This window comes from Selaginella moellendorffii, unplaced genomic scaffold (assembly GCF_000143415.4).
Source record: "Selaginella moellendorffii unplaced genomic scaffold, v1.0 SELMOscaffold_54, whole genome shotgun sequence".
NCBI classification, from domain to species: domain Eukaryota; kingdom Viridiplantae; phylum Streptophyta; class Lycopodiopsida; order Selaginellales; family Selaginellaceae; genus Selaginella; species Selaginella moellendorffii.
This window is the reverse complement of record NW_003314315.1, coordinates 960,932-983,236: the sequence shown is the minus strand read 5'-3', so window position 1 is coordinate 983,236 and position 22,305 is coordinate 960,932. Positions and strand designations below refer to the sequence as shown.

The 22,305-nt window shown below is 52.0% G+C and overlaps 10 protein-coding genes across 18 annotated transcripts; 5 read left to right on the top strand and 5 right to left on the bottom strand.

Moving 5' to 3' along the window:
- Window positions 1-16: 16 nt before the first annotated feature.
- Window positions 17-1,222, top strand: LOC9661308 (26S proteasome non-ATPase regulatory subunit 8 homolog A). Its single transcript, XM_002982655.2, has 6 exons — window positions 17-141; window positions 198-276; window positions 345-447; window positions 508-768; window positions 832-943; window positions 999-1,222. The coding sequence occupies exons 1-6, from the start codon at window positions 28-30 to the stop codon at window positions 1,137-1,139; spliced, it is 810 nt and encodes a 269-aa protein (XP_002982701.1). The 5' UTR covers window positions 17-27; the 3' UTR covers window positions 1,140-1,222.
- Window positions 1,223-1,679: 457 nt separating this feature from the next.
- Window positions 1,680-3,737, top strand: LOC112350757 (pentatricopeptide repeat-containing protein At2g13600-like). Its single transcript, XM_024687551.1, has 2 exons — window positions 1,680-1,780; window positions 1,837-3,737. The coding sequence occupies exon 2, from the start codon at window positions 1,838-1,840 to the stop codon at window positions 3,704-3,706; it is 1,869 nt and encodes a 622-aa protein (XP_024543319.1). The 5' UTR covers window positions 1,680-1,780; window position 1,837; the 3' UTR covers window positions 3,707-3,737.
- Window positions 3,712-4,538, bottom strand: LOC9661307 (fasciclin-like arabinogalactan protein 14). The gene has a single exon (XM_002982511.2). The coding sequence runs from the start codon at window positions 4,522-4,524 to the stop codon at window positions 3,730-3,732; it is 795 nt and encodes a 264-aa protein (XP_002982557.2). The 5' UTR covers window positions 4,525-4,538; the 3' UTR covers window positions 3,712-3,729.
- A 1,613-nt stretch (window positions 4,539-6,151) lies between these two features.
- LOC9661697 (pentatricopeptide repeat-containing protein At3g09040, mitochondrial) lies at window positions 6,152-9,698 on the bottom strand. Of its 5 annotated transcripts, none has more exons than XM_024687673.1 (6): window positions 7,577-9,698; window positions 7,359-7,517; window positions 7,020-7,299; window positions 6,799-6,932; window positions 6,657-6,735; window positions 6,152-6,573 (listed from the first exon to the last, which is right to left on the bottom strand). In XM_024687673.1, exon 1 carries the CDS (start codon window positions 9,691-9,693, stop codon window positions 7,609-7,611), a length of 2,085 nt encoding a protein of 694 aa, XP_024543441.1. In that variant the 5' UTR covers window positions 9,694-9,698; the 3' UTR covers window positions 6,152-6,573; window positions 6,657-6,735; window positions 6,799-6,932; window positions 7,020-7,299; window positions 7,359-7,517; window positions 7,577-7,608. The 5 variants fall into 5 exon arrangements, with proteins under 5 accessions (XP_024543441.1, XP_024543442.1, XP_024543443.1 ...); XM_024687674.1 differs by having other exon boundaries at window positions 6,657-6,932; window positions 7,020-7,123; window positions 7,168-7,299; XM_024687675.1 differs by having other exon boundaries at window positions 6,657-6,932; window positions 7,020-7,110; window positions 7,168-7,299.
- Window positions 9,699-9,705: 7 nt separating this feature from the next.
- LOC9661305 (eukaryotic translation initiation factor 5B) lies at window positions 9,706-11,188 on the top strand. Of its 2 annotated transcripts, XM_024687679.1 has the most exons (5): window positions 9,706-10,097; window positions 10,230-10,566; window positions 10,621-10,718; window positions 10,778-10,979; window positions 11,034-11,188. In XM_024687679.1, the coding sequence occupies exons 1-5, from the start codon at window positions 9,774-9,776 to the stop codon at window positions 11,117-11,119; spliced, it is 1,047 nt and encodes a 348-aa protein (XP_024543447.1). In that variant the 5' UTR covers window positions 9,706-9,773; the 3' UTR covers window positions 11,120-11,188. The 2 variants fall into 2 exon arrangements, with proteins under 2 accessions (XP_024543447.1, XP_024543446.1); XM_024687678.1 differs by having other exon boundaries at window positions 9,706-10,566.
- On the bottom strand, window positions 11,154-13,697 carry LOC9661696 (isocitrate lyase). 2 transcript variants are annotated; one of them, XM_024687677.1, is made up of 4 exons: window positions 13,368-13,697; window positions 13,242-13,313; window positions 11,536-13,129; window positions 11,154-11,392 (listed from the first exon to the last, which is right to left on the bottom strand). In XM_024687677.1, exons 2-4 carry the CDS (start codon window positions 13,263-13,265, stop codon window positions 11,310-11,312), a joined length of 1,701 nt encoding a protein of 566 aa, XP_024543445.1. In that variant the 5' UTR covers window positions 13,266-13,313; window positions 13,368-13,697; the 3' UTR covers window positions 11,154-11,309. The 2 variants fall into 2 exon arrangements, with proteins under 2 accessions (XP_024543445.1, XP_002982554.1); XM_002982508.2 differs by lacking the exon at window positions 13,368-13,697 and having other exon boundaries at window positions 13,242-13,358.
- A 1,469-nt stretch (window positions 13,698-15,166) lies between these two features.
- LOC112350832 (pentatricopeptide repeat-containing protein At2g33680-like) lies at window positions 15,167-17,490 on the top strand. Of its 3 annotated transcripts, none has more exons than XM_024687760.1 (3): window positions 15,167-15,772; window positions 15,830-16,185; window positions 16,244-16,355. In XM_024687760.1, exons 1-3 carry the CDS (start codon window positions 15,216-15,218, stop codon window positions 16,264-16,266), a joined length of 936 nt encoding a protein of 311 aa, XP_024543528.1. In that variant the 5' UTR covers window positions 15,167-15,215; the 3' UTR covers window positions 16,267-16,355. The 3 variants fall into 3 exon arrangements, with proteins under 3 accessions (XP_024543528.1, XP_024543527.1, XP_024543526.1); XM_024687759.1 differs by having other exon boundaries at window positions 15,818-16,185; XM_024687758.1 differs by lacking the exon at window positions 15,167-15,772 and having other exon boundaries at window positions 16,071-16,185; window positions 16,244-17,490.
- On the bottom strand, window positions 17,491-18,009 carry LOC112350787 (dof zinc finger protein DOF1.3-like). The gene has a single exon (XM_024687600.1). It carries the CDS (start codon window positions 18,007-18,009, stop codon window positions 17,491-17,493), a length of 519 nt encoding a protein of 172 aa, XP_024543368.1.
- Window positions 18,010-18,177: 168 nt separating this feature from the next.
- LOC9661304 lies at window positions 18,178-20,515 on the top strand. The gene is made up of 4 exons (XM_024687637.1): window positions 18,178-18,801; window positions 18,858-18,884; window positions 18,947-20,314; window positions 20,374-20,515. The coding sequence occupies exons 1-3, from the start codon at window positions 18,178-18,180 to the stop codon at window positions 20,285-20,287; spliced, it is 1,992 nt and encodes a 663-aa protein (XP_024543405.1). The 3' UTR covers window positions 20,288-20,314; window positions 20,374-20,515.
- On the bottom strand, window positions 20,489-22,244 carry LOC9661695 (chromatin remodeling protein EBS). The gene is made up of 5 exons (XM_002982507.2): window positions 21,730-22,244; window positions 21,297-21,639; window positions 21,016-21,084; window positions 20,821-20,953; window positions 20,489-20,758 (listed from the first exon to the last, which is right to left on the bottom strand). The coding sequence occupies exons 1-5, from the start codon at window positions 21,800-21,802 to the stop codon at window positions 20,732-20,734; spliced, it is 645 nt and encodes a 214-aa protein (XP_002982553.1). The 5' UTR covers window positions 21,803-22,244; the 3' UTR covers window positions 20,489-20,731.
- Window positions 22,245-22,305: the final 61 nt, after the last annotated feature.

The following is a 22,305-nucleotide window of genomic DNA, read 5'->3' as shown; positions in this document are numbered from 1 at the left end:
TTAGGGTTTGGGGGAGAGTGGGAAGAGATGGACAGCGGCAACAGCAAGGTCCTGGAAGCGCAGCGCCTCTACGGGCGCCTCGAGACGAGCATCTTCGCCCGGAATTTCGAGAGCGCACGCGCCTTCCTCAATCAGCTCAAGGTGAGTTCCTTCCTAGATTTCGATCCAATGCGGCTCTTAGAATGGAGCTCTTCCAGGTCAAGCTCACCGAGTTCTCCGGCCTTCCACCGCTCTATCGCCACACCTCTACTCAAGTCGAGGAGCTCAAGCTTGCTCGTAAGAACAATCTATATTAGAATCTCTTTCACATCCAAGTTTTTTATCTTTCTCTTTTTTTGTTCTAGGATCCATCCTTGAGCAGGCTGTGCTCTTGAGCGTTGGGACTGAAGACCAGGAATCTTTCGAGCTCCATTTTCTCCAGCTCAAGCCTTACTACACAGACACAAGGTAGAGTGGCTCTTTCATCTTTCTCCTTTGGGCCGATTTTTCTCTTCTTTGGTCTTGTAGACACCTGATTCCTCCATCGAATTTCGAGTACATCATGCTGGGTCTCAATCTCCTGCGGCTGCTCGTCCAGAACAGGATCGCCGAGTTTCACACCGAGCTCGAACTCTTGTCTCCGGAAGCTCTCAAGAACGATTGCATCAAGATCGTGGTGGAGCTGGAGCAAGCACTGATGGAGGGCGCTTACAATCACGTCCTTCGTAGCCGAAAGGTTCCTCACGACAGCTACAATTACTTCATCAATCTTCTCGCCAAGACCGTGAGGTAAGATTCTCTTTTCCTTTGAAAGAAGAGAAGAGAGTTTGATCAATATCGATTTTGTTCCAGGGATGAGATTTCTGGCTGCAGCGAGAAAGCTTACGATTTCCTGACGCTGGACGATGCCAAGACGATTTTTAAGTTCACGAGAGATCAGGACCTCATGACTTACATCAGTGAGGTACTTCTCTCTCCACTGTTGCGATCTCTCGATATCATCTCTTTCATGTTTTCAGGAGCATCCGGACTGGGAGATAAGAAATCGATGCGTCTACTTCCAGAAGGTGAAGGATTTTTCGCTTTGCAAGGAGATTCCATCGCTGCAGCTCATCAATCAAACTCTGGGCTACGCGCGGGAGCTAGAGCGCATTGTCTAGTTCCTTCGTTTTTGTAGCTAACAATGGAGCTACCGCGTTTTATAACCATTGACTTTTAATTCGAAAAGTTAGGGTTTATAGTCTAGAGGGAAACATTTCGTGGCGATGGAGCCGATTGGCCGCCGCGACGCGCCTCGAGGTGAGCGATTGCTGCTATGAGAGTAGCGCGGACGAATGTAGCGAAGCTCCTTCTTGATCTCCGGGTGTGCAGCAGCTCCAGGGATTTGGAGCGCGGGAAGAGGATCCATGAAGCCGCTGGAAGAATCGCGGGCTCAATCGTCGCCGCGAATGCTCTCGTCGCAATGTACGCCAGGTGCGGGAGTCTCGATCTCGCGCGCGGCGTCTTCGATCGAATGCCGTGCCACAACGCGGGATCTTGGAGCTCGCTCGTGCTGGGTTATGTGGAAAATGGAGAGGAGGGCCTGGGAGTGGAGATTATCTTGAGCGGGATGATCGCACCGCCGGATTCAGGGATCTTTCTGGCTGGATTCAAGGCTTGCGCTGGACTGGCGACGAAAGAAATGGGCTGTGAGATCGATGGGACGCTTGTGAAAACCCAGGCCTTGGAGAAAGCCATGGCGCTTCACTCAAAGTTCCAGAGAAGCTCTTGCGGCCGAGACTATATCCTTCACAACAATATGGTAAGCATGTATTCCAAGTGTGGGAGCTTAGCTGACGCTCGCCGGGTCTTTGACAGGATGCTACTCCGAGACGTTGTGTCGTGGAACTCCTTGGTCATGGGATGTGCTGAGAACGAGGAGGAAGAGTTGGCACTCGAGCTGTTTGGCTGCATGGGAATGGGAGAAAACTGCGAGCCAGACTCTAGAACTTTAGTTGCGGTGCTCAAGGCTTGCGCGATCCTGGCAGCAAAAGAAGATGGTTGTCACGTTGATGGGAAGTTCGTGAAGCTGCGGTGCGTGGAAAAGGTCATCGCTTTGCACGATAGAGCTCGAGAGATGGGGTGTGACAGGGAGATTTACGTGGCCAGCACCCTTGTTGACGCATATGCGAAATGTGGAAGGATGGCGGACTCGCAGCAGGTTTTCGACTCCTTAACTTCACACAATGTGGTTTCGTGGACTGCGCTGATCCGGGGGTATGTGGAGAATGGACAGGGAGAGCTAGCCTTGGAGCTCTTCGACAGGATGAAACGTGAAGGACGCACACTGCCGGATGCTCTGACGCTTGCTGCTGCACTCAAAGCCTGCGCTACGATGGCAGCTAGGGAAGAAGGAAAGCAGATTGATGGGAGGACTGTGAAGATGAAATGGCTGGAGAAAGGAATGGTCGTTCACTCACAGGCTACGAGGATGGTGTCAAACTCTGTGCAAGTCGCAAACACGGTCATCGATATGTACTGCCGGTGTGGAAGCATGCTAAATGCCCGGAAGGTGTTCGACACGTTAAGGTTTCCGACTGTGGTGTCATGGAACGCGCTGCTATTAGGCTACGCAGACAATGGTGAAGCAGAGCTGTGTCTGGAGCTGTTTGAAGAAATGAGGCTTCTTCAGTGCTGCGATCCAAATTCACGAACGTTCGTCCCCGTGCTGAAGGCGTGTACCTGTCTGGCTGCCAGTGAAGAGGGCCAGAGAATAGACGGGAAGCTCGTAAAGGTGAAGGCTCTGGAGAGAGGGATGACTCTTCACGCTCTAGCACGACGAAGTGGCTGGGAAACCGACGCGTTTGTTGAGAGCAGTTTGGTGAATCTCTATGCGAGATGTGGAAGCATGGTGGATGCCAGGAAGGTGTTCGACAGCATGGCCGCTTGCAATTCAGTGCTGTGGACGACGCTCATTGTGGGATACGCGGAATCTGCCGAGGGACAGGTTGCACTGGACCTGTTTGCTGCTGTGTACGTGCGCACGAAGCCGGACGCTCACACTCTTGCGGCTGCTCTCAAGTCCTGCTCCAGTTTGGTGGCTGTAGAAGTCGGGAAAGCAATCCATGCAGAGGTTTGCAGATCCGGTCTTGAAAACGATGCCGTGCTGGTGAACTGCCTGGTGGACTTTTACGGGAAGTGTGGGAAGCTGGTCGATGCGAGCTGCCAGTTTGATTCAGCTTCGACGGTGGACATGCTGGTTTGGACTGCGCTGATAGCTGGTTACTGTCGGCAAGGTGACACAACTCGGGCCTTCGAGCTTTTCAACGGGATGCAGGACCAAGGCTCCCGACCAAATGCTGCCACCTTTTTGTGCATTTTGACGCTGTGCAGCCATGTCGGTTTGATCGAGGAAGGAAAGAGGCTCTTTCACTTGATGCAGACTAGCAGATACGAGGTACAGGCTGAGATGGAGCACTATCATTGTCTGGTTGACATCCTTGGCCGAGCCGGGGAAATCGACAAAGCCGTCGCGGTACTGGAGGCTATGCCTTTCAAGCCGAGCGCACTGTCATGGTCGATAGTACTTGGAGCGTGCCGAAAGTGGAACAATACTACAGTGGGGAAGCTTGCGTTCGAATGGTGCTTAAAGTTGGAAGGGAGCAATGCTGCGGCCTATTCTTTGATGGCCAACATCCAGGGAACTTGCCAGAAGCTAGAGACAGATCGAAATTCCTGTTATTTCTGAGGATAGAACGAAAGTCATCTACATCAAACGATCAGAAGAACAAGTAGAAAAGCAACTTCTAAAAGGACATTCCAAAGGGCTGATGGTGCTACTGCCGAGCTTGTGCCTGGATTGCCATTGTCTGGGCTACCTCCTTGCTGCGACGTCGAGGGACTTATCCAAGAACTTGGAGAAGGCGAAGAAGAAGGTCCTGGTGGTCCTCCCGACGGTGATGGCGATTCAGCTGGTGGTGGTGATGGAGCGAGAAACAGCGGCATGAGCGAAGGTGGAAGGAGTCCATAAGGTACGAGAACCCGGCTTACATCAACGACACTAACATTGAACGGGAGCTCCTTGACAGTGCCGAGGATCTCCGAGCTGAAGACCGTGGAGGAGCTGGGCCAGCCAACCGAGACGCCCCCGTTGGGATCGTCCGTGATGTTCACGAAGCCAGCATTGTTGGAGGCTCTTCCGGTGGTCTGGAAGAGGGTGGTGAAAAGCTTACTCTTGTTGGGGAGGCTCCGGAGGTCGTTGATTCCTTCGTACTCGAGCAGGACGTGGTAGCGGAGGATGTCAGCTATCTGCTGGCCGGTGACGGACTGCGCGAGCTGATCCAGGATGGGATCAAGCACGGAGTCCTCGGCGGCGAGAATGGTGAGGGAGGAACGCTGGTTGATCTCGTTGGCAACGCCGGTTTGAAGCAGCAGCATGTTCAAGTTGGTGTAGTCCGGGAAGAGGCCGAGAACTTGGGTGATGTTGATGCTGAGAACTGTGAGAGCTCGCAGAGAAAAGAGGACCAAGACGAGAAAGGTGGCAGCGTTCGCAATCACCATCGACATCTCTACGAGCTCTCTGGTATCTTTTTTCCTTCTTTTTTTTGCTTTTCTAGCGAAATCACTGACCTCTTTTCGAATGTAGGAGATTGATCGATGAGCCGAGCTCCAGCAACACAGCAACTGAGAGGCACTAAATTTTGAAGCTCCATTAAAAACATTAGCAACTCCTCTCTCCACCACTGGCCAAATTTGGGTAAGTTTGGGAAATTTATGGGCATTACCAGAAAAGTTTTTGGCAAGTAACAGGGAACAGATGGGAAGATGCGAAATTTTTTACACACCAAAGGAATGAGCACAAGAGTAAGCAAGAAGAACTTTGTTTCTATCTATCCATCTCTCAAGAATTGTATTGCCAGGAAGAAAAGAATTTTCATCTCCTTTTGGCTCTGCTACTGGAGCTGTGAAGTTTGGCGAGCTTACCCGAGGAAGAAGACGATGCCGAGGCGACGAGAGAATCGCCCATGCAAACGGGCATGTTGAGAACCGAAGTGACGGATTGGTGGCGATGGTGGTGCTGGTGATGCTGCTGGTGCTGATCGTAGAGAAAGGACGACAAGGATCTCCTGTGATGATCCCTGGAGAAGGATCTCCTCGAAGTTTGAGAGTGATGGTGATCGCCGCTGCCGCCACCACCACCTGGATATACTCGACTCGATGATCGGCTATCGAAGGACGAGACCCTCATCATCCTCGAGCTCGAGCTCTTGTCGTGACGATCCATGCCTTGCTGGGAGGAGGCCCTGTGAGAATTCTTCGCCTTGGTGGCCTTGGTGAGAGGGAGGGAGAAATCCTCGCCATGGTGATCCGGGAGGAGGAGGAGCCTCCGGCTGCTGGAGCTAGTCGAGGAGGGGAATGCGTCCATGTCCGATGAGAGCGAGCCGGACGATTCGTAGCAGGAGGACTGCGACGATGATCTCGGCCTCCCCGGATTGCGCAGTCGATTGAAGATTTCTTTCCAGTGGCTGGAGCACGTCGCGGTGGCCACCATCGCGGCGCTCTTCTTCCTGATCGTGTTGCCGCTGGCGCTGGATGATGATGACGATGATCGATTCGCGGCCGTGGCTGACGCTGCTGGCATTGGCGCTGCTGGCGGTGCCGGCGGCGGCGTGGATGCGTGTGGATTGGGACGCTTCATGGCCATGGAAAGATTCTTGTTGCTGGTGTTCTTGGCGGAATCCAGAGCGCATGGGAGCATCCTGCCATTGCTGAAGATCTCGTCGGCCGATATCATCTCCACGCAATTGCCGTGCGCTGCCGAGGGGCAAGAGGAGGATGAGAAGAATCGAAATTCCAGCTGATCCTCGCGTTGTTGTTCTTGCCAATCAAGAACAGGGCTAAAGAGGGGATAATCTTGCCGATTGTGATCGCCGAGGCTGGAGCAGCGCCCCACGCCCCTCCTGCTGCTGATAATCTCCATCACTGGAGCGATGGAAGCTCTTGCTTGCGACCTATAGTGCATCCATCGATCGATCGATCGAGAATGCTCCCCTGGAGTCAATCAAGAAAGATGAGAGAAGATGGATCGATCGCATTATCGTCGGCGTCCATCACCGATCATCGCCGCGCAAGGGAATCCGCCATTTTGATGAGACTAGAGGATTAAAAGGGCAAGAGTAAAGTAACAAGGGTAAAAGAAAGAGAAAATATTCCGTTAGACAGCGCCGTCAGTGGTCCGTACAGGAAACAAGCGCAGTTTTTTAACCGCGCCGTCACTGCGGATAAAAGAAAAACGCAAGAGGTTCTACTGCCGTACTCTGTGTACGGCACGCTAACATCGCTGTTTGGAAGCTGATAGTTCAATGTTGGAGGTGTCTATCACTCAATGGATCAATCAAAGCTATCAGCGAGGTTTCGAAAGCTACGAGAGCTCTTTTGATCTTTTCCTTTACTTTTGCGCGCATTGAAATTTGGGATGGAATTTGCTGGCAATCAAAGTATGGTGGAGCGGTGGTGGAATGTGGGCTCTGCCACCCCAAACAAAAAGGATGTTGCGAGAGAGCATCGTTGCGTAGCATGAATCGTCGCCAGCTTGAAACAAAAGGAGTAAAGCCACTGTAGCGGCATAGAATAGAATAGACCGGCAATCAGCTAGTTAGATCTCGTCAAAAGCAAAAGTGTCAACTTCCACCCAATACCTCTCGAATGTTTGTTTAAGAGCTCTCTCGCTTCGCTCCTTTATAGCCTGGAATTTGCGAAGATCTTCGTCGCAGATCCCTGCACGGAAATGGAAAACAGCGTTAGAACGAAGAGAAAGTAAGATAAACCGAAGGGGGTCACGTCAAGAGAGAAGGCGAGCTTGTGAGCGATGAATGCAGGACTTCGCAGCGCTGTGGGCGACGCAGGCTTTAGAGAAGAGAGAGCTTGGAGGCTCGTATATAACTGTTTGTGCTGCGAAGAGAGATCTTGCTGCGCTGCACAAGAAAAAACAGCTCAGTATGAAAGATGACTAGCTCACGCTTCGAGTTTCTTTCCCTCTGCTTCTTTTCCTCTTCTTTTACCTGGCTGCTGCTCTGTGGCTCCCAAGTGAGTTATTGTGCCACACCGGCGATCGATGCTGCTAGCAGTTAAAGGTTGAGTTGCTCGCGAAATCTAGGCCACCAAACTGCAACAATGACGAGGGGTGAAAGCAGCGTGTGCATAGCTTACTCTCAGAGTAGAGATTGTCCAATTGGACTTGGACCTCGCCGAAAGGAAAGGAGAAGATAAAAAAGCCAGCGAGCGTCAATCGATCCCTGTGTCCACAGCGAAACTGTCGTGTAGCCGCAGCGCAAATAATTTCTGTTCAACAACCAGCAATGTGTCTCAACGAGAAGATGTACACGTGAGCAAGTATATACCTGAGAGACGAGACGAGAGCTGACACCAACACATTCTTAATGGCCGGAGCTTCAATCACAGAAAGGACCCTTGTCAATCCTGTTCTGGCCTGTTTCTCGCACCAGAGACTTTTCTACTCCTCATTTTTTGAATCAGACATCGCCCAAGCTCCAGCCAGCCTGCAATCGTCAAAGCAAAACACGGTGGTAAAAACTTCTGAGCTAAGAAGATCACGTACCTGATTGTGACGACTTTATCCAGATCTTCCCACTAGAGAGCGTCGGCTTTTGATTCGGTTTCCTCCGCGTCGTCCTCGTTGCCAACCGTGCTGAGCAGCATGACGAAAGGTTGGGCCACTCCTGGCCTCAAATCGGCACATCGCCTGGCAGCATCTGCAGCACGGTGAGAGTCGCCGTGCAGCTTGCACGACCCCAAATAAGTCATCCACTCCTTGTAAGCAGGCTCGAACGGCATCCTTTCCAGCAAGTCCTTAGCATTGTCCAGCCACCCGGCTCTTCCAAACAAGTCGATCAAGCAGTTGTAATGCTCTGCCATTGTCTGGATCTCATGGTCACGGACCATAGTCATAAAGCACTGCCGGCAGTCGTGGACGGATCCTGCGTGACCGAGCGCTGATAAAACGCTCACGAATGCTACGTCGTCGAGCTCCATGCCTTGAAGCTCCATAGTCCTGTATAGTTCCAGTGCCTTGTTGCCGTGTCCCTGGTGCGTATACGCAGCCAGCATGGACGTCCAAGAGACCACATTTCTCTCGCGCATGCTGTCGAAAACTTCCCTCGCATCGGCCAAGCTCCCGCATTTCCCATACATGTTGACGAGCGTGTTGTTCACCCGGAGTTGCGAGTCCAATCCACCGGCTTTTATCTCGGCATGGATTTCTCTGCCATCTCCTACCGTCCCAAAGTCGGAGCAGGCGTCGAGGATGATGAGACAAGTCACGGCGTTCGGCCTCACACCACCCCGGCTCTTCATCGTCTTAAACAGTTGAAAGGCCTCCCCCCATTCTCCGTTTTGAGCATTTGCCGCGATCATGGACGTCCAGGAAATGACCGTCTTCTCAGGAATGCGATGAAAAACCCGCCTTGCATCGTCGAGCGCTCCAAACTTCCCATACATCGTCACTAGCGCATTCCCCACGACTGTGTCTCGATCAAAACCTTCGGCAACTACCCGAGCGTGGATGTCTCTGCCTTGTCTCAGCTCCCAGCACGCGCTAAGAACGCTTGGAAATACCACCTGGTGTGACTTCACGCCTTCCAAGTTCATGCTCCAGTAGAGCTCCATCGCGTCTCGATGGCGGCCACTCTGAGTGTATGTGACGGACATGGTTGTCCAGGAGACGCTGTTCTTCTCCGGCATGGCGTCGAAAGCGTGCCTCGACTCTTCCACACTGCCACAGACGCTATACATCTTGACGAGCGTGTTTCCAAGAACTATATCCGGCTTGATTCCACCGGCCAAGTAGTCGTGGTGGATTGATCTCCCATCCTCCAAACTTTCCAGCAGCGAGCAAGCTCTCAGCGCAGTTGTATAACTCACTGAGTCCGGGATGACGACTGTCTCCGAGGTTTGCATCCTTCTGAAAAAACGAAGAGCTTCTTCGCAGCGTTCCTTCTGGACGAAGAGGCCGAGCATGGTGTTCCAAGCCACCACACTCCTCCTTGGCAAGGCCTCAAACAATCTCTTCGCGTCCTCCAAGCTCCCACACTTGCCATACATGTTGATGAGGCAAGTCCCCACGAAGTCATCAAGCTCCACTCCACTGTCTAGAATTCGAGCATGGAGAGCTCTCCCGGCCTCTAGATCCCCAGACAGCGAGCAGACGTTGGTCACAGTCGAGAAGGTGATGGCATTGGGCTTCTCCTCCGGATTCCTGTGCTTGGATCCCATCTCCCGGAACAAATCCAGTGCTTGATTGTAATGCCCATTTTGGGCATATGCTGCCAGCATCACATTCCAAGTGAATGCCGTCTTGGCGCCCACCGAATCGAAAACCCGGCGCGCGCTGTCGATGTCTCCACACTTGCCATACATCTGGACGAGCAAACTGCCGAGAAAAGTACCTGGATCGCGATGATAGCTCGAAATATGGGCATCGATCCTCCTCCCAACGGCCAGCGCCTGCGCATTCGCGCATCGCCGGAGCAGGGAGGCGTAGATCGCTGGAGAAAGCGGCCCCGGGGATGGATGCTGGAAATATTGCTCGGTGTCGATCTGTAGAGCTGATCTGAGCGATTGCTGTTGCGGATCTCTGGCAGCACGATCGAATGCCGGCGACGGTGGTCGAGGAAGCCTCCGTCCTACTGGCAGCTTGCCATAAACCCTAGAGACCATGACATCTTGGGGCTTTAGTTAGGGTTTATCGGCGGGAACAGGAGGTATGGCGTGAGAGCGCTGCGCGTGGCGTCGCTAGCATGGGCAAGAGCGAGAAAAATGCGAGCCGGAGTGAGGTAAATCTAGTGAAGGAGAAGAAGATCAAGAAGAAGGTCTTGGAGGGAGGGAAATTGTTAGTGGAGAAGAAGAAGAAGATTTCGAGTGAGAAGAAGAAGAGGAGCCTAGATCTGGTTCCAATGCCGGAGCGAACTAGCGAGGATGAGGATGGAGATCGTCTGAAGAAGAAGAAGAAGATTAGCGAGAAGAAGCTAGGAAAGAAGAAGGAAATTGTTGAGGAGGATGACAGCGATCTAGAAATCACGCTCAAGAAGAAGAAGAAGAAGCGGAAGAAGAAGCTTGTCGAGGAAATCGAGGATGGAGAAAACGAGCAGAAGGTGGAAAAGACGCTGAAGAAGAAGAAGTTTGTCGAGGAAACTGAGGATGGACAAAAAGAGCAGAAGGTAGTAAAAACGCTGAAGAAGAAGAAGGTTGTCGAGGAAATCGAGGATGGAGAAAACGAGCAGAAGGTGGAAAAGACGCTGAAGAAGAAGAAGTTTGTCGAGGAAACTGAGGATGGACAAAAAGAGCAGAAGGTAGTAAAAACGCTGAAGAAGAAGAAGGTTGTCGAGGAAATTGAGGGTGGACAACACGAGGAGAAGGTAGAAAAAGCACTGAAGAAGCAGAAGAAAATGCTCGTTGAGGATGGAAACCAACAGAAGCTAGAAAAGAAGCTGAAGAAAAAGAAAAAGGAGGTGGAACCCGTAGTCCCTGCGTCCTCCGGTGGTGCAGGTTCTGGGGATGGCGAAGCTGGAAAAACACTTCAAGGAATGGAGAGTGAGTCTCTCCTTTTGAGTTTCTTGTCTCTAAGAAGTTCTTTGTCTTTTGCAGAATGGATAGCAGAATATAATGCACGTAGGCCAGGTATTCATGTGCTACAGGAGCAGCTCGACTCGTTCATAGCTGACTACGAGGAACGCGAAGAGCAAGTAAGTGTCGTAGATGTGTTCCAATTTTGCTCAAACTTCCATTGGATTATTCAAACCAGGCACGTAAAGAACGACAAGTTGCTGCCAGTGGCGACGGCTGGACAGTCGTGACTCGCCAGAAAGGGAAAAGGAGGAGCGCAGACGCTACCTCTGGGATTGCTGTCGGTGCTGTTCATGCCGCTGTCGCGGCTAATGCCGAGAAGAAGACGCAGGCGCTGAATGATTTCTACAAATTCCAAAAGAGAGACACGCACCGAAACGGTAATGAAACAACCGATATGTTGCCTTTCCTGACCTTGGCTTGTGATTCATCAGAGGTGGCCCAACTTCAGCTTAAGTTCCAAGAAGATAAGAAGAAAATAGCGCAATTGCGAGCTGCACGTAAGTTCAGGCCCTACTGATCAGACGTTTTGGTTTGTTTTTATCCCAGATGAATTGCGCAAAAGAAGAATGGATGGATATATATACAATTCCTGGGGGTCTGCTCGAGAGCAGGCTTCATTTGGCAGTTTCTCAAGCAAGCCACATTATTATTACTCCACACCGAAGAGTATCGTCATTATCCATAGACTCGGAACGGGCAGAGCAGCCTCACAGCTTGGACTTGGCGAACACTTCCGCTCCGGCTTGCAAGTTGCTTCCGAAAGTATCCTTGAATTGGTCCTCGGTCACACCTACACCAGCAGAAGAGAAGCGTCAAAATCCAAATCGGGAAACGAGACGAAAACCAACGAGACAGTCGCCCAGATTCTCCGAGCCAGAAAACAAGAGGACAGGACCACAGAGAAAAAGAGAAACGTATGGAACTCTTTGTTACCTTTCTGCATCGCCGCAGTGGACGAGACACCGCCAGTAACCGTCTTGAGCAGCTGGTCGTAGTAATTCGCCCCGGACCAGGTCTGATGAGCCAGAGTTTCGACGTTGTTCATACGCTCCTGGCGCTGGATATCCTCGACGTAAGCCAGCATGCCACGCTGCTTGAAGTCGCGAGCAAACGTATCAGCAGCGAGAGAATTCGCGTGGAAACCAGCCAAAGTGATGAACTGCCAGCAGTATCCCATCCTCGCCAGGTGGGGGATGAACTCTTGCATTTGAGCGTCGTTCATCCCGGCAGCGTCCCAGTTGAAAGACGGTGACAAGTTATACGCGAGCATGATCTCCGGGTGCTTGGCCTTGACACCTTCAGCAAAGTCTTGAGCCTGGACGACGTCCGGAGTAGCAGTCTCCATCCAGAGAAGATCGGCGTAGGGAGCAAAGGCGCAGCCTCTAGCGATGCAAGCTTTGGTGCTCCCCTGGAAGCGGTAGAATCCTTCCCGAGTTCTGGGAAGATCCGAGCACCAGAAGACGTCGGTGACACCGAGAGTGGCAGCCAGAGCTCGAGCATCAGCATGGGAGAGCCCCTCGACGCTGTCAAACCAGCGATTCAGCCTCGCCACCTTGACGTTCTCGGCGATGTCCATCTTCCGGATGGCGTCCGCGACCACGTCCGAGAAGAGCCGGAGGTCCGCCTGCGCCAACCAGTTGTCCTCGATCGCCTGGAGCTCGTTCCCGGACTTGTTCATCGCCTGGGCCTCGGCCATGACCGTGACGAGCGGCTTGCCTTTGACAGCCGGATTGCTCGCACCAAGGATGAAGTAATGGTCTCGGGGATCGATGTTGCTCTGGAGCAGCGTCGCAGCCACCGAGTCGGACCTCGCCACCAGGATTTGCTCCACTCCCATCACGTCCAGCTGAAGCCTCGCAGCGACGAGACGATTGATATGCTCGGAGGTGGCGACGAGAACTTTGCCACCCATATGACCACACTTCTTCGTCACCGAGGCTTGGTCTTCCATATGGATCCCGGCGGCTCCGCGCTCCACGAACATCTTGACGAGCTTGACAGTGGCGGTGGTGCCGCCGAATCCAGTGTCAGCGTCGGCGATGAGAGGCGCGAGATAATCGACGTAGGGGGTCCTGGATCGGATCTCCTTGCCGACGCTCAGCCGAGCCTCCCGCTGCTTGCGATCGTGGAAGAGCTGCGCCATGAAGAGATGCTCCACTTTGTTTGGGACGGTGTCCATGGGATAGTCGGCGAGATCGGGGCCGGGCTCGTTGGAAGTGGAGGCGGTGGAGGCGCACTGCCAGCCCGAGACGTAGATGGTGTCGAGGTACTTGGCCATCTGGGCGACTTGGACTGGATCGAGAGCTCCAAAGGTCCGGGAGCACGACTTGTTGGCCTGGTGGTTCTTGAGGATGAACCATAGCTTCTTGGCCATCTCGTTGGAGGGGTAGTGGATTGGGAGAGTCCCGCGGAGGCGGGCAACGTCGCGGGCGGTGTAGGGGCGTCGCGTGAGGCGGAAGCGATCGGATCGCCACCATGCCTCCACCGCGGCCGCCTCCGCCTCGAATTCGGCCTCCTCGTCGACCACCTGTGGAGAGGAAAACGTCAGTCCGGATCGCCCAGAGCGAGAAATCGATGGGAAGCACTCGCGACCGCGAGGATCGAATCGCCCACATTCGAGCAAAGCAACGATCGCTTACTCTGGTTGCTCTCCCAAACTCCATGCTTATCTTCCTCTCCCTCCTGCTCCCGCCGGAGCTCTAGAACTCAGCCTGGAAATGCGAGAAATGCGTGAGCGCGAAATCTACGATCTCTCGATCGCTTACCTCGCGGGAAAAAGCGATCGATCCAATCGATCCAATTATCCAACACCGCCGACGAATGCAGGAGATGACAAGGTGTTCTGGCGCGGGGCATTCTCTTAAATTCCATTGCACCGCCAATTACGTCCCAAATTAGCAAGCCCCTGACCCGCTTACGTGGCTTACCTCCAAAAAACCCAGGTGGCCAAATCGTGGCCGCCGGTGTTGACGAATATTTTCTCGCACCAGTATTATTGCCCGCGGTCGTTGGGCCCCGATTTAATTCTATCCGGGAAATAGGCAATCCTCGTGCATTGTTTTTACAAACCAGACATTTCAGCCACTTCAGTGCTTATCTCCACAGGAAAATTGAAGCTTCTACCTAGCGTAAATGATATAATCTCATGCGTGTCAGCCTCCCATTGGATTAAAAACGAATATGCCAGACGTTCAGCCCTGACACGTGGCATTAGGGCAAGAAAAGGAAATCCACCGAAATATTCCATTGGGTTAAACCACCTTCTTGAAAGTGTTTTCTTGAGGGATGATGAGTGTTTGCCCAATTTAGCTCATGGTTGGCTGTGGAAACACGGCATCCTTGAGCTCTTATTAAGGATTAAGTCCTTTCCACTTTCACTGCTTACTAGATACTAGGGCAGTATATACAACGTATAGATACAAGTTGGTATCAAGCTGGTTGGATTCTCAGAGCTGGGTATTTGCGAGAATGAAGCTAAGGGCACAGGTTGGAAGATTGGTGAGCTTGTAAGAATGCAGCTAAAGACCTCTATCAAGCATTTGAAGCTTCTACCTAGCGTAAATGATATAATGGGGGAAACTTCTCATGAGAGACGTGTCAGTCTCCCATTGGACTAAAAGAAATATGCCAGACGTTCAGCCCTAACACGTGGCATTAGGCCAAGAAAAGAATATGATCATGGTTGGCTGTGGAAACACGGCAATTAAGGATTAAGTGCTTTCCACTTTCACTGCTTACTAGATTCTAGGTGCAGTTGTTCCCAGGGCACGTATTTACAAACGTATAGATACAGGTTGGCGAAGATTCTCAGAGCTGGGGTATCTGCGAGAATGGTGAAGCTAAGGGCACAAGAAGCGTTTTGGTTCAGGTTGGAAGCTTGGTGAGCTCGTAAGAATGCAGTTGAATAGTAATACTTGCTGAAATGCAATCACTACATCCAAATCCACTTCAAGGTGACCAGGACCTGAATGAAATCATCCATGCCATCTACATAAGGAAGTAGATCCTTACCTTTTTTAGAGGTTGAATTCATCAGTATAATTTACGTTAAAGACCTCTATCAAGCATTTTGAGGGCCAGCAAAGAGGAGCTACAACCTGTTGCTCTCTAGCTTCATCACGCGCTGCATGATCGATCAATCCAGGCAATGGCAACATCATCTAGAACTGCTGCTTCCTCTTCCTGCTGCCACGTGACAAGAATTTGGCACCACGTGACAAGAGGAGGTATTTGGCGCCATGTGACAATTTCACCTCCTCCCACAGGACTAGGTGCAATTTGGAGAGCAGCATTAGCAACAGCAGTAGCAGGGTTTGGTGTAAGCCTTTTCAACTTTGTAGATGCCTCAAACGTCCACAGAGGGTGGTTGAGTGGAAATTAGAACAGTATGCAATGTATCTATCAAGGCAAGTTTCTTGTGGCAGCAGGGATGGCCGGGGCCACAGGGGGTGGTTGAAATATTGGACAGGAATTAGGGTTCTTGGAAGAAACCCTAATTCAGGAATTAGGGTTCTTGGAAGAAACCCTAATTCAGGAATTAGGGTTTCTTGCAAGAGCCCTAAAACGATCTAGGGTTTTGAGGGAAAATAGATTGGGGCGATGATCGATGTGGAATGCTCGGGTGCCTGGCTCTCAGGATCTTGCGGCCTCGATCCATCACCAGGAAGCCGGCGCTCGGGCCTACACTGGATTGTGGGGAAATCACGAGGGAGAGATCATCGCCAAGCGACATAGCGGGTCTTATTGCGGCGCTCAAGGCCTGCGGCAGGGACAGGGATTTGAGAAGGGGGAGAGTGCTCCACGCGGGGATCAGCGAGAGAGGAGACGATGCAAACGTCGCGGTGGCGAATACAGTGGTGGACATGTATGGGAAATGTGGGAGCTTGGTGGAAGCGAGGCGAGCTTTCGAGAGAATGGCGCATCACACCACAGTTTCCTGGACGGTTTTGATGGCGGGGTGTGTGGAGAACGGGGAGAATGCCATGGCTTTAAATCTCTTGGCGCGGATGGAGGACTCACGAGTAGCTCCTGACGCTCGGACTTTCGTGGCTGCTGTCAAGGCTTGCTCGGGCTTGGCTGTGAGGGAAGAGGGCAAAAGCTTTGATCATGGAAAGCTCGTCAAGGTGGCGGCTTTGGAGAGAGGAGCTTGTGTCCATTCTCACGCTGGGAGGTATGGTTTCGACAGGCAAAAACACGTAGCTTGCTCGCTGATCAGCATGTATGCGAGGTGTGGGAGCACTGTGGACGCTCGCAGGGTGTTTGAAAGAATGGAGCTGCGTGACTTAGCGGCTTGGAATGCGATGATGCTGGGCTACGTCGAGAACGGGGAGCCGGATCTTTGCCTCGACTTGTTTGAGAGGATGGTTGGAGCACAAGTAGAACCGGATGGGCTGTCCTTTGTTGCTGCGTTGAAGGCCTGCTCGAGCCTTTCGGACAACAAGGTTTTGTCGCTTGGCAAGTGCGTGGCTCTTCACTCTCAAGCTGCCAAGAGTGGTTTCCTTTCGGACATCTTCGTGGCCAGCACTCTCGTGAATTGCTACATCAGATGTGGAAGCATTGACGATGCGGAGAAGATTTTCCAAGGTATGCTTTACTGTGATGTCGTCTCGTGGACTTCTCTGATGCTTGGCTATGTTGACAGTGGACACGAAGAGAAGGCACTGAGTTTGTTTCAGTGCATGCAGTCGCAGGCTCGTCGATGTCAACCGGACGAGCTTGCAGTCGTTGCGGCATTCAAGGCGGTGACGGGTCTAGCAGAGAAAGATAACGAGCAAGGAAACCCGGATCAGCTTCTGGGATACTTGAGTCGAGGCATGTCACTTCACTCAGAAGCTCAAGCTGTCACAAATGTTCAAAGCTCCTGCCTCATGGGAAACGCGCTCATCGTCATGTACGCAAAGTGTGGGAGCATGCCGGATGCGCAACGAGTCTTCGACCGCATGGCTGCGCCGGACGTCTTCTCGTGGACCTCACTCATGCTGGGATATGTGGAGAGTGGCAATGGTGACAAGGGACTGGAAGTCTTTGCAGCAATGATCCAGATCCAAGGTATCACAAGGCTAGACGTCCAGACTCTTGCTACTGCTCTCAAGGCCTGTGGAAGCTGCGCAAACTTGGACTCTGGCAAATCGATCTACGCACTAGCATGCCGGCTGTATGGACTCGAGGCCGTGGATGCTGTTCTAGCCAACTCTTTGATCGACGTCTTTGCGAAGAGCGGTAGCATCGTCCACTCCCAGCGGCTGTTCGACTCGCTAGCGGTGGCTTCCAGAGAGCTGGTCGCCTGGAACTCGCTCATGGCCGGATACGCTCGGCAGGGAAACAGCAAGCTCGTCATCTCGCTCTTCGAGAGGATGCAACGCGAAGCTGTGGTGAAAGCCGATGCTACAACTTTCGTGTGCCTCCTCACGGCTTGCAGTCACGCTGGCCTTGTGGAGGAGGCCCGAGAGTACCTCGAGGGGATGAGTTCCAAGCACGGGATAGCTCCCGGGGTCGACCACTACAGCGTCATGGTGGATGCGCTTGCCCGTGCGAATAAGATGGACGCTGCGGTAGCCATGGCGGAGTCGATGCCAGTGGAGGCTGCCAGTTACTACAAAGAGTCCGTGGCGTGGAGGAGTGTTTTAGGGGCGTGCTGCAAGTGGAAGAACTTGGTGGTCGGGAAGCTTGCGTTCGAGCGCCTGGTTGAGCTGAATGATCAAGATGCTGCAGCTTATGTGCTCATGGATAATGTCACTGGTGGAAGAGGAGCTTGAGTTGATCCAAGCATCAAAGACAAGAAGAAAAAAAGAGCTTTTGTGACAAATTGTTCTTTGGGTGATAGTTCTGTATTTACAAATCACTGCTTCCACAAGAACATGAAAAGAAAAAGGATTTTTGGTAACAAAATTATTCTTTGGTGTATGTGTTGAATTTACAAACTTGTTGAGTCATCCTGTGGAGCTCTGCAAGTTTCTTGCGCTGTGCTCCCCTCAAACTTGCGCCTGGAGTGAACTTCTTCTTGCACTTCAGGCACCGAAATCTTGGCTGATTGATGTTCTTATTGTTGTAGTAGTCAAATCTAGCACTACCACCACAAAAAATACATGCCATGGGAACTTCATCACTGCTCTTGTCGCAAGAAATCTTTGTTCTCTTCTCACGAAAAGAAGATTTTGTGTTCGACGATTTTTCTACCTTTTCTGATTCAAAATTTGATGTCGAAAATGATGAAGTAGTAGCGTTTGGAACCCCAAGTCTCAACCAATCTTTTTCATCTTTACCATGCACAATAAAAACATTTGAAGAACTCCTCCTCCCAAGCGTAAGACTCAAATCTGGCTCTGCTCTTGCGACTGTTGCCTTGTTACAAGACGCTTTGAAGATTGAGTGAAAGAAATCTCTGTGGGGATCTGCGAACGAAGCCATTTCGAGTCAGAGAGAAACTATGGGAGCCCTAAAAAAGAAAGAATGCGGCCTTGCTTTTATATGCATGCTCCACCGACAAATGCAAAAAGGGTGGAGGTCAAAGATAGTCAACCAAAGACGCGCGCATTTTCAAAATTAGGGTTTTTTGGTACTTAGGGTTTATTGTCTATGGAGCTTTTGCTTGCGCTCCGGGAGAATGCGCGGCATTGCCTGTCAGGTATGTGGCGCCTCGCGAGCGCCGCGAGCTATCGGGTGACTGATGCTACCATGGAGCTGATGGGGCTGCCGCAAATCGCCGAGCTGGGAAAGGGGCCAGCAGGAATGCCGCGCGGCAGCAGCGTTGGAGAGATCGGCAAGGATTCAGACTCTGGATTCCAGGAGAAATTAGTCCGTGGCCGCATCATCGATTCGATCAGGTGCGTGGAAGGCGGTGACAGCAGCAAGAAATTCTCGTGGATTTTTAGTGGGAGGCCGATACACCGGAACACGGCCGTGTTTGCTCTCGAGGACGAGCGAGGGATGGCTTCGTGCGTGATGGTTCCGTTCGCTCTACTTCCTGAGGAAGACGTGACGAGAGTTTTTCCCAGGGGAGCCGAGGTTGTGATCAAAGACCCAAGCTCTCGGATGATCTCGATGATGCAAGTCCGGAGCCCTTCCTTGGTTGAGGTGGTGGCGTATTTTCCAGAACTGAGGGCTTCCCGAGACGCTGCATGGCTGCGAGAGCTGGGAGACAAAGAGGTGGAGCGAAAAAACTTTCGAGCAGCGATCGAGCTCTACAGCAACAGCATTGGGGTGTGAGTTTGGAATTTCTTGAAGTTGCCAGAGGTGTCTAATCCAGTTTCTGTCAGGCGGCTCAAGGCCAGGGATCCGCACTGGTAAGTTCTTTCCTTGCAATTCTTTCTTTTGACAACACCTCTTTTTCTTTGTGTTCTTCCAGGCTTTGTCTAGCCGAGCTGAAGCGTGGCTGCTGTTAAAACACTATGACAGAGCTTTCGCTGACGCCGATGCGGCACTGGCTTGCTGCGAAAGCTTCCATGCAGCGAGCTGGCTCACCAAAGCACAAGCTTTGACGGGCCTCCATCACTACTCAATTGTGTTCGACGTTCTCAAACAGGCTATGGAGCTCTCCCCCGACTCGGCAGAGATCACGAAAGCGTATCAAGAGTCCCTCATCAGAAAAGAGCAGAGCGAGAACGGCGCTTTCGATCTTCCACGCTTGCTTGGACAGGAAGGTGACCATTCCATGGCAGACTTCGTCGGTCCGCTAGAACTGGCTCCAAGCCGAGTAGATTCCGATGGCATTGGCCTGTTCGTCACCAGAGACGCGAAAAGAGGGGAGCTTCTTCTCGTTAGCAATCCCAGCTGGGACAACCTTCATCTTACTCGAGAGTGGGGTGACAAGATCACAATGCTCGTAAGAGCCTGCGCCGGATCATCACGGACTCGATCGAGAATGGTCGCAATGGGGGAGGAAGTTGCTCGCATCGACGCTTTCAGGCCAAACTCACGGATCAAAGTGACTGAAGAGCTCCAAATCTCCTTGATCGAGGAGGTAGCGCACAACCATGCCGACTGCACGCTGCCGTTCTGTATCAATCACTCGTGCACACCGAACGTCTACTGGTGCCATCGCGGCGGCATCATCCTCGTCCTTGCCTCGCGCGACTTGGAGGCTGGCGAGGAGCTGCTCAAGTCCTACTACAACTGCTCGCTGCGCCTGGGTTCTTGCCTCTCGATTGGCCTCCACTGCGAGAGATGCTTGCTCCAGTCGAGGCCACCGCTGGATGGAATCGCCGCGAGATATCAGGCCGAGGATCGATCCGAGGAGGGTGGCGGCGCCAACTTTAAGCTGGTGGAGCTCGTCTCGGAGCTGGAGAGGGAGATGAGAAAGATGGAGCTGAGCGGGGAGGAGACAATGCGGCTGCGGTGTGCGTATTTCCGGGGCTACGCTACGTACTACGCAAGGTGGAAAAGCCATGGCCGGGACGAGCTTCCAGAGATGCCGGAGCCAGTGCTCGTCTTCGAGGCCATGCACAGGTTTGCATCGGGGGATGGCAACGCGCTGCGCGTCATGTTTGGTCTCCACAGCTTGATCCACGGCGAGCTCTCCCCTCACGACGATGAAAGAGTGCGGCAGTGGATGCTCGAGCTAAGCGTTTCCAGCGCCGGGAGTGCCTGGGAGGCAGCCTGGGAGAGCGTGGTGGCCAGGAGAGACGAGTGTGAGAAGCTGTGCCTCAGCGGCGTCCCGGCACCTCCTTGGGAGAACTTGAGACGATGAGATGTGAGAGGCGTGGAGAGAACACAGGTAAAATCAGCTTCTTTTATCGAAGTTTTCTCACAAGTTTCGTTTTTTCCGATCTCCAGCTCCACTTCGCTTCACTTGGAGCGAGTAACTTGAGACGATGAGTGAAACACAGGTAAAATGAGCTAATTTATCGAAATTTTCTCACAAGTTTCGTTTTCTCCAGGGCTTCGTCGCTTTGCTAACATATAATTCTGTAAGCTATTCACAGTCTTTGGGATAAATAGGTACAGATATAGGCCGACTCCAGAGAGAGATGAGAGGGGATGGACAGAGACAGAGAGAGAGGGTTATCATCGGAGTGTTGCGCACTAACTCCTAAGGACTAGCTATCTTACAAGCCAAAAACAAGGACTAACCCTCTTAATCAGCCGACAAAATCACTCCGTTGTGTGAAGTAGTAATCGCCGAGCGAGCCTTTCATTTCTTCCGGCGCTTTGGTTCGCTCTGGAAAAGAGAAAAAATAAAGCGGTCATATAGACGAGAGCACAGGGGGAGTGTGTTTCTACCTTGGCCTCGTGTGGAGGAGAAGATTTCTTTGTTTTCTTCTCGTCGGGCGGAGAAGAAGAGCACTCCGGGCAATGGAACGTTTCCAACTTCTTGACTTGGTCAGGAGATAGACTCATGCAGGTCGGATGGAACCTGGAGACGCAAAGGAGGTATTTTGCATCAAAACTTTGCTCGTTTGGATGAAGAGGACTTACCAATCCTTGCAGGACTCGCACTGAACCATCAAATCGTCCGGATTGTATGGCATCTCACATTTGCAATACCTTCACGTAATAAAGCGCTTGGTAAGAACACAAGAGAAGAAAGAGAAGTTCGATCACAACGAGACCAAGAGAGGAAAGAGAAGTTCGAACACAACGAGACCAGGAGAAGTTCGATAAGAACACAACGAGACCAAGAGAAGAAGAGAAGCTTGATAAGAACACAACTAGTCAACGAGACGCCAGAGAGACAGAGAGAGAGAGAGAGCACTTACACTGGAACACGATCGGGAGTAAAGCCGCCTGTGGCCGCCTTGTACTCGAATCGGTAGAAGAAATCATCGCTTCCCACGCTCTCCAACTTGGTGTAGCTCTTGAAGCTGTGAACTGTACACTTCCCTTCGATCGTATCAGCGCTCTGGATGTCGAAGTGATCGGACAAAAACAGCTCTTTAGCTCCATGGAATTGGCGCCTCCCTCCCATGGACTCCTCGGGCCGATAGTACCAGCGGACATTAACTTTGATGTTGTTCCTGGCATCAGCTTCGATTCTCTCGATCTTGGCTACGTAAGAAGGCTTCTCCGGATCGGGAGCACGCATGAAAACTGTGTCCCCAGCTGCGAAGAAGCAAAGCAAAAAACTTTGAGCCGAGCGAAGCAAAAAGAGATTTTTTGTGCAGTCGATCAATCAATCACTGACTACTTTACCTTTGACAACCTTGTGAGTGCCCCTGATCGTGTAGGATTCCACAACCTTCCTTGCAACCTTGGACTTGGCCATGAAATGCGCGGCCCTTTCCTTGTTTCCTTCCTTGTCCCAAAACCTCGCTTATACCTCCGTCAAAATGACCCTAGCTATGCAGCACAGAAGCGCTGTGCTTTCTTGTTCTACTTCTTCTTCTTCCTCTTCTCCCGGCTACCTCTAAAATGCGTGGATATGAAGTCGAATCCAGCCGCTATAGCTCATCACCAGGAGGCGCAGAGGATGCCGCGCCATTCCAGCTGCTCCAAGATCGATCCAAGCCGAGAAGTAATCTGTGCGCTCTAATCTTTCTTCCTTTCGCCCTCGCCCGCCCTGCCCTAGCGCTCTTTCTCTCTCTCTCACTCGCTCGCTCGCGCGCGCGCTACAGTGGAAGAAGGAACGATTATAGGTTTTCCACACACGCACAAGGTTGTGTCGAAAGCACCGGTAAAAGGGTTAAACGGAAAAGTGTTTCTACTGGAAAGGGGTAAAAGAATTTAAACTGGGTGCCACGTTGGCAAGTAGAAAAAAAAGTTTGCCTG

Bases quoted from the DNA above. Each gene is read 5' to 3' on its own strand.
- LOC9661308 (XM_002982655.2), top strand. From the start codon at position 28: ATGGACAGCGGCAACAGCAAGGTCCTGGAAGCGCAGCGCCTCTACGGG. The intron at 277-344 runs GTAAGAACAATC...TTTTTGTTCTAG, and splicing joins CGAGGAGCTCAAGCTTGCTC to GATCCATCCTTGAGCAGGCT. The intron at 769-831 runs GTAAGATTCTCT...ATTTTGTTCCAG, and splicing joins CTTCTCGCCAAGACCGTGAG to GGATGAGATTTCTGGCTGCA.
- LOC112350757 (XM_024687551.1), top strand. From the start codon at position 1,838: ATGCTACTCCGAGACGTTGTGTCGTGGAACTCCTTGGTCATGGGATGT.
- LOC9661307 (XM_002982511.2), bottom strand. From the start codon at position 4,524: ATGTCGATGGTGATTGCGAACGCTGCCACCTTTCTCGTCTTGGTCCTC.
- LOC9661697 (XM_024687672.1), bottom strand. From the start codon at position 9,693: ATGGTCTCTAGGGTTTATGGCAAGCTGCCAGTAGGACGGAGGCTTCCT.
- LOC9661305 (XM_024687678.1), top strand. From the start codon at position 9,774: ATGGGCAAGAGCGAGAAAAATGCGAGCCGGAGTGAGGTAAATCTAGTG. The intron at 10,719-10,777 runs GTAAGTGTCGTA...TATTCAAACCAG, and splicing joins ACGAGGAACGCGAAGAGCAA to GCACGTAAAGAACGACAAGT. The intron at 10,980-11,033 runs GTAATGAAACAA...GTGATTCATCAG, and splicing joins GAGAGACACGCACCGAAACG to AGGTGGCCCAACTTCAGCTT.
- LOC9661696 (XM_024687677.1), bottom strand. From the start codon at position 13,265: ATGGAGTTTGGGAGAGCAACCAGA. The intron at 13,130-13,241 runs GTAAGCGATCGT...TCCTCTCCACAG, and splicing joins AGTTTGGGAGAGCAACCAGA to GTGGTCGACGAGGAGGCCGA. The intron at 11,393-11,535 runs GTAACAAAGAGT...CTGCTGGTGTAG, and splicing joins CACTGCGGCGATGCAGAAAG to GTGTGACCGAGGACCAATTC.
- LOC112350832 (XM_024687758.1), top strand. From the start codon at position 16,281: ATGCAGTCGCAGGCTCGTCGATGTCAACCGGACGAGCTTGCAGTCGTT.
- LOC112350787 (XM_024687600.1), bottom strand. From the start codon at position 18,009: ATGGCTTCGTTCGCAGATCCCCACAGAGATTTCTTTCACTCAATCTTC.
- LOC9661304 (XM_024687637.1), top strand. From the start codon at position 18,178: ATGGAGCTTTTGCTTGCGCTCCGGGAGAATGCGCGGCATTGCCTGTCA. The intron at 18,802-18,857 runs GTGTGAGTTTGG...AGTTTCTGTCAG, and splicing joins TCTACAGCAACAGCATTGGG to GCGGCTCAAGGCCAGGGATC. The intron at 18,885-18,946 runs GTAAGTTCTTTC...GTGTTCTTCCAG, and splicing joins AAGGCCAGGGATCCGCACTG to GCTTTGTCTAGCCGAGCTGA.
- LOC9661695 (XM_002982507.2), bottom strand. From the start codon at position 21,802: ATGGCCAAGTCCAAGGTTGCAAGGAAGGTTGTGGAATCCTACACGATC. The intron at 21,640-21,729 runs GTAAAGTAGTCA...GCTTCTTCGCAG, and splicing joins CACTCACAAGGTTGTCAAAG to CTGGGGACACAGTTTTCATG. The intron at 20,954-21,015 runs GTAAGTCCTCTT...TTGCGTCTCCAG, and splicing joins TGCGAGTCCTGCAAGGATTG to GTTCCATCCGACCTGCATGA.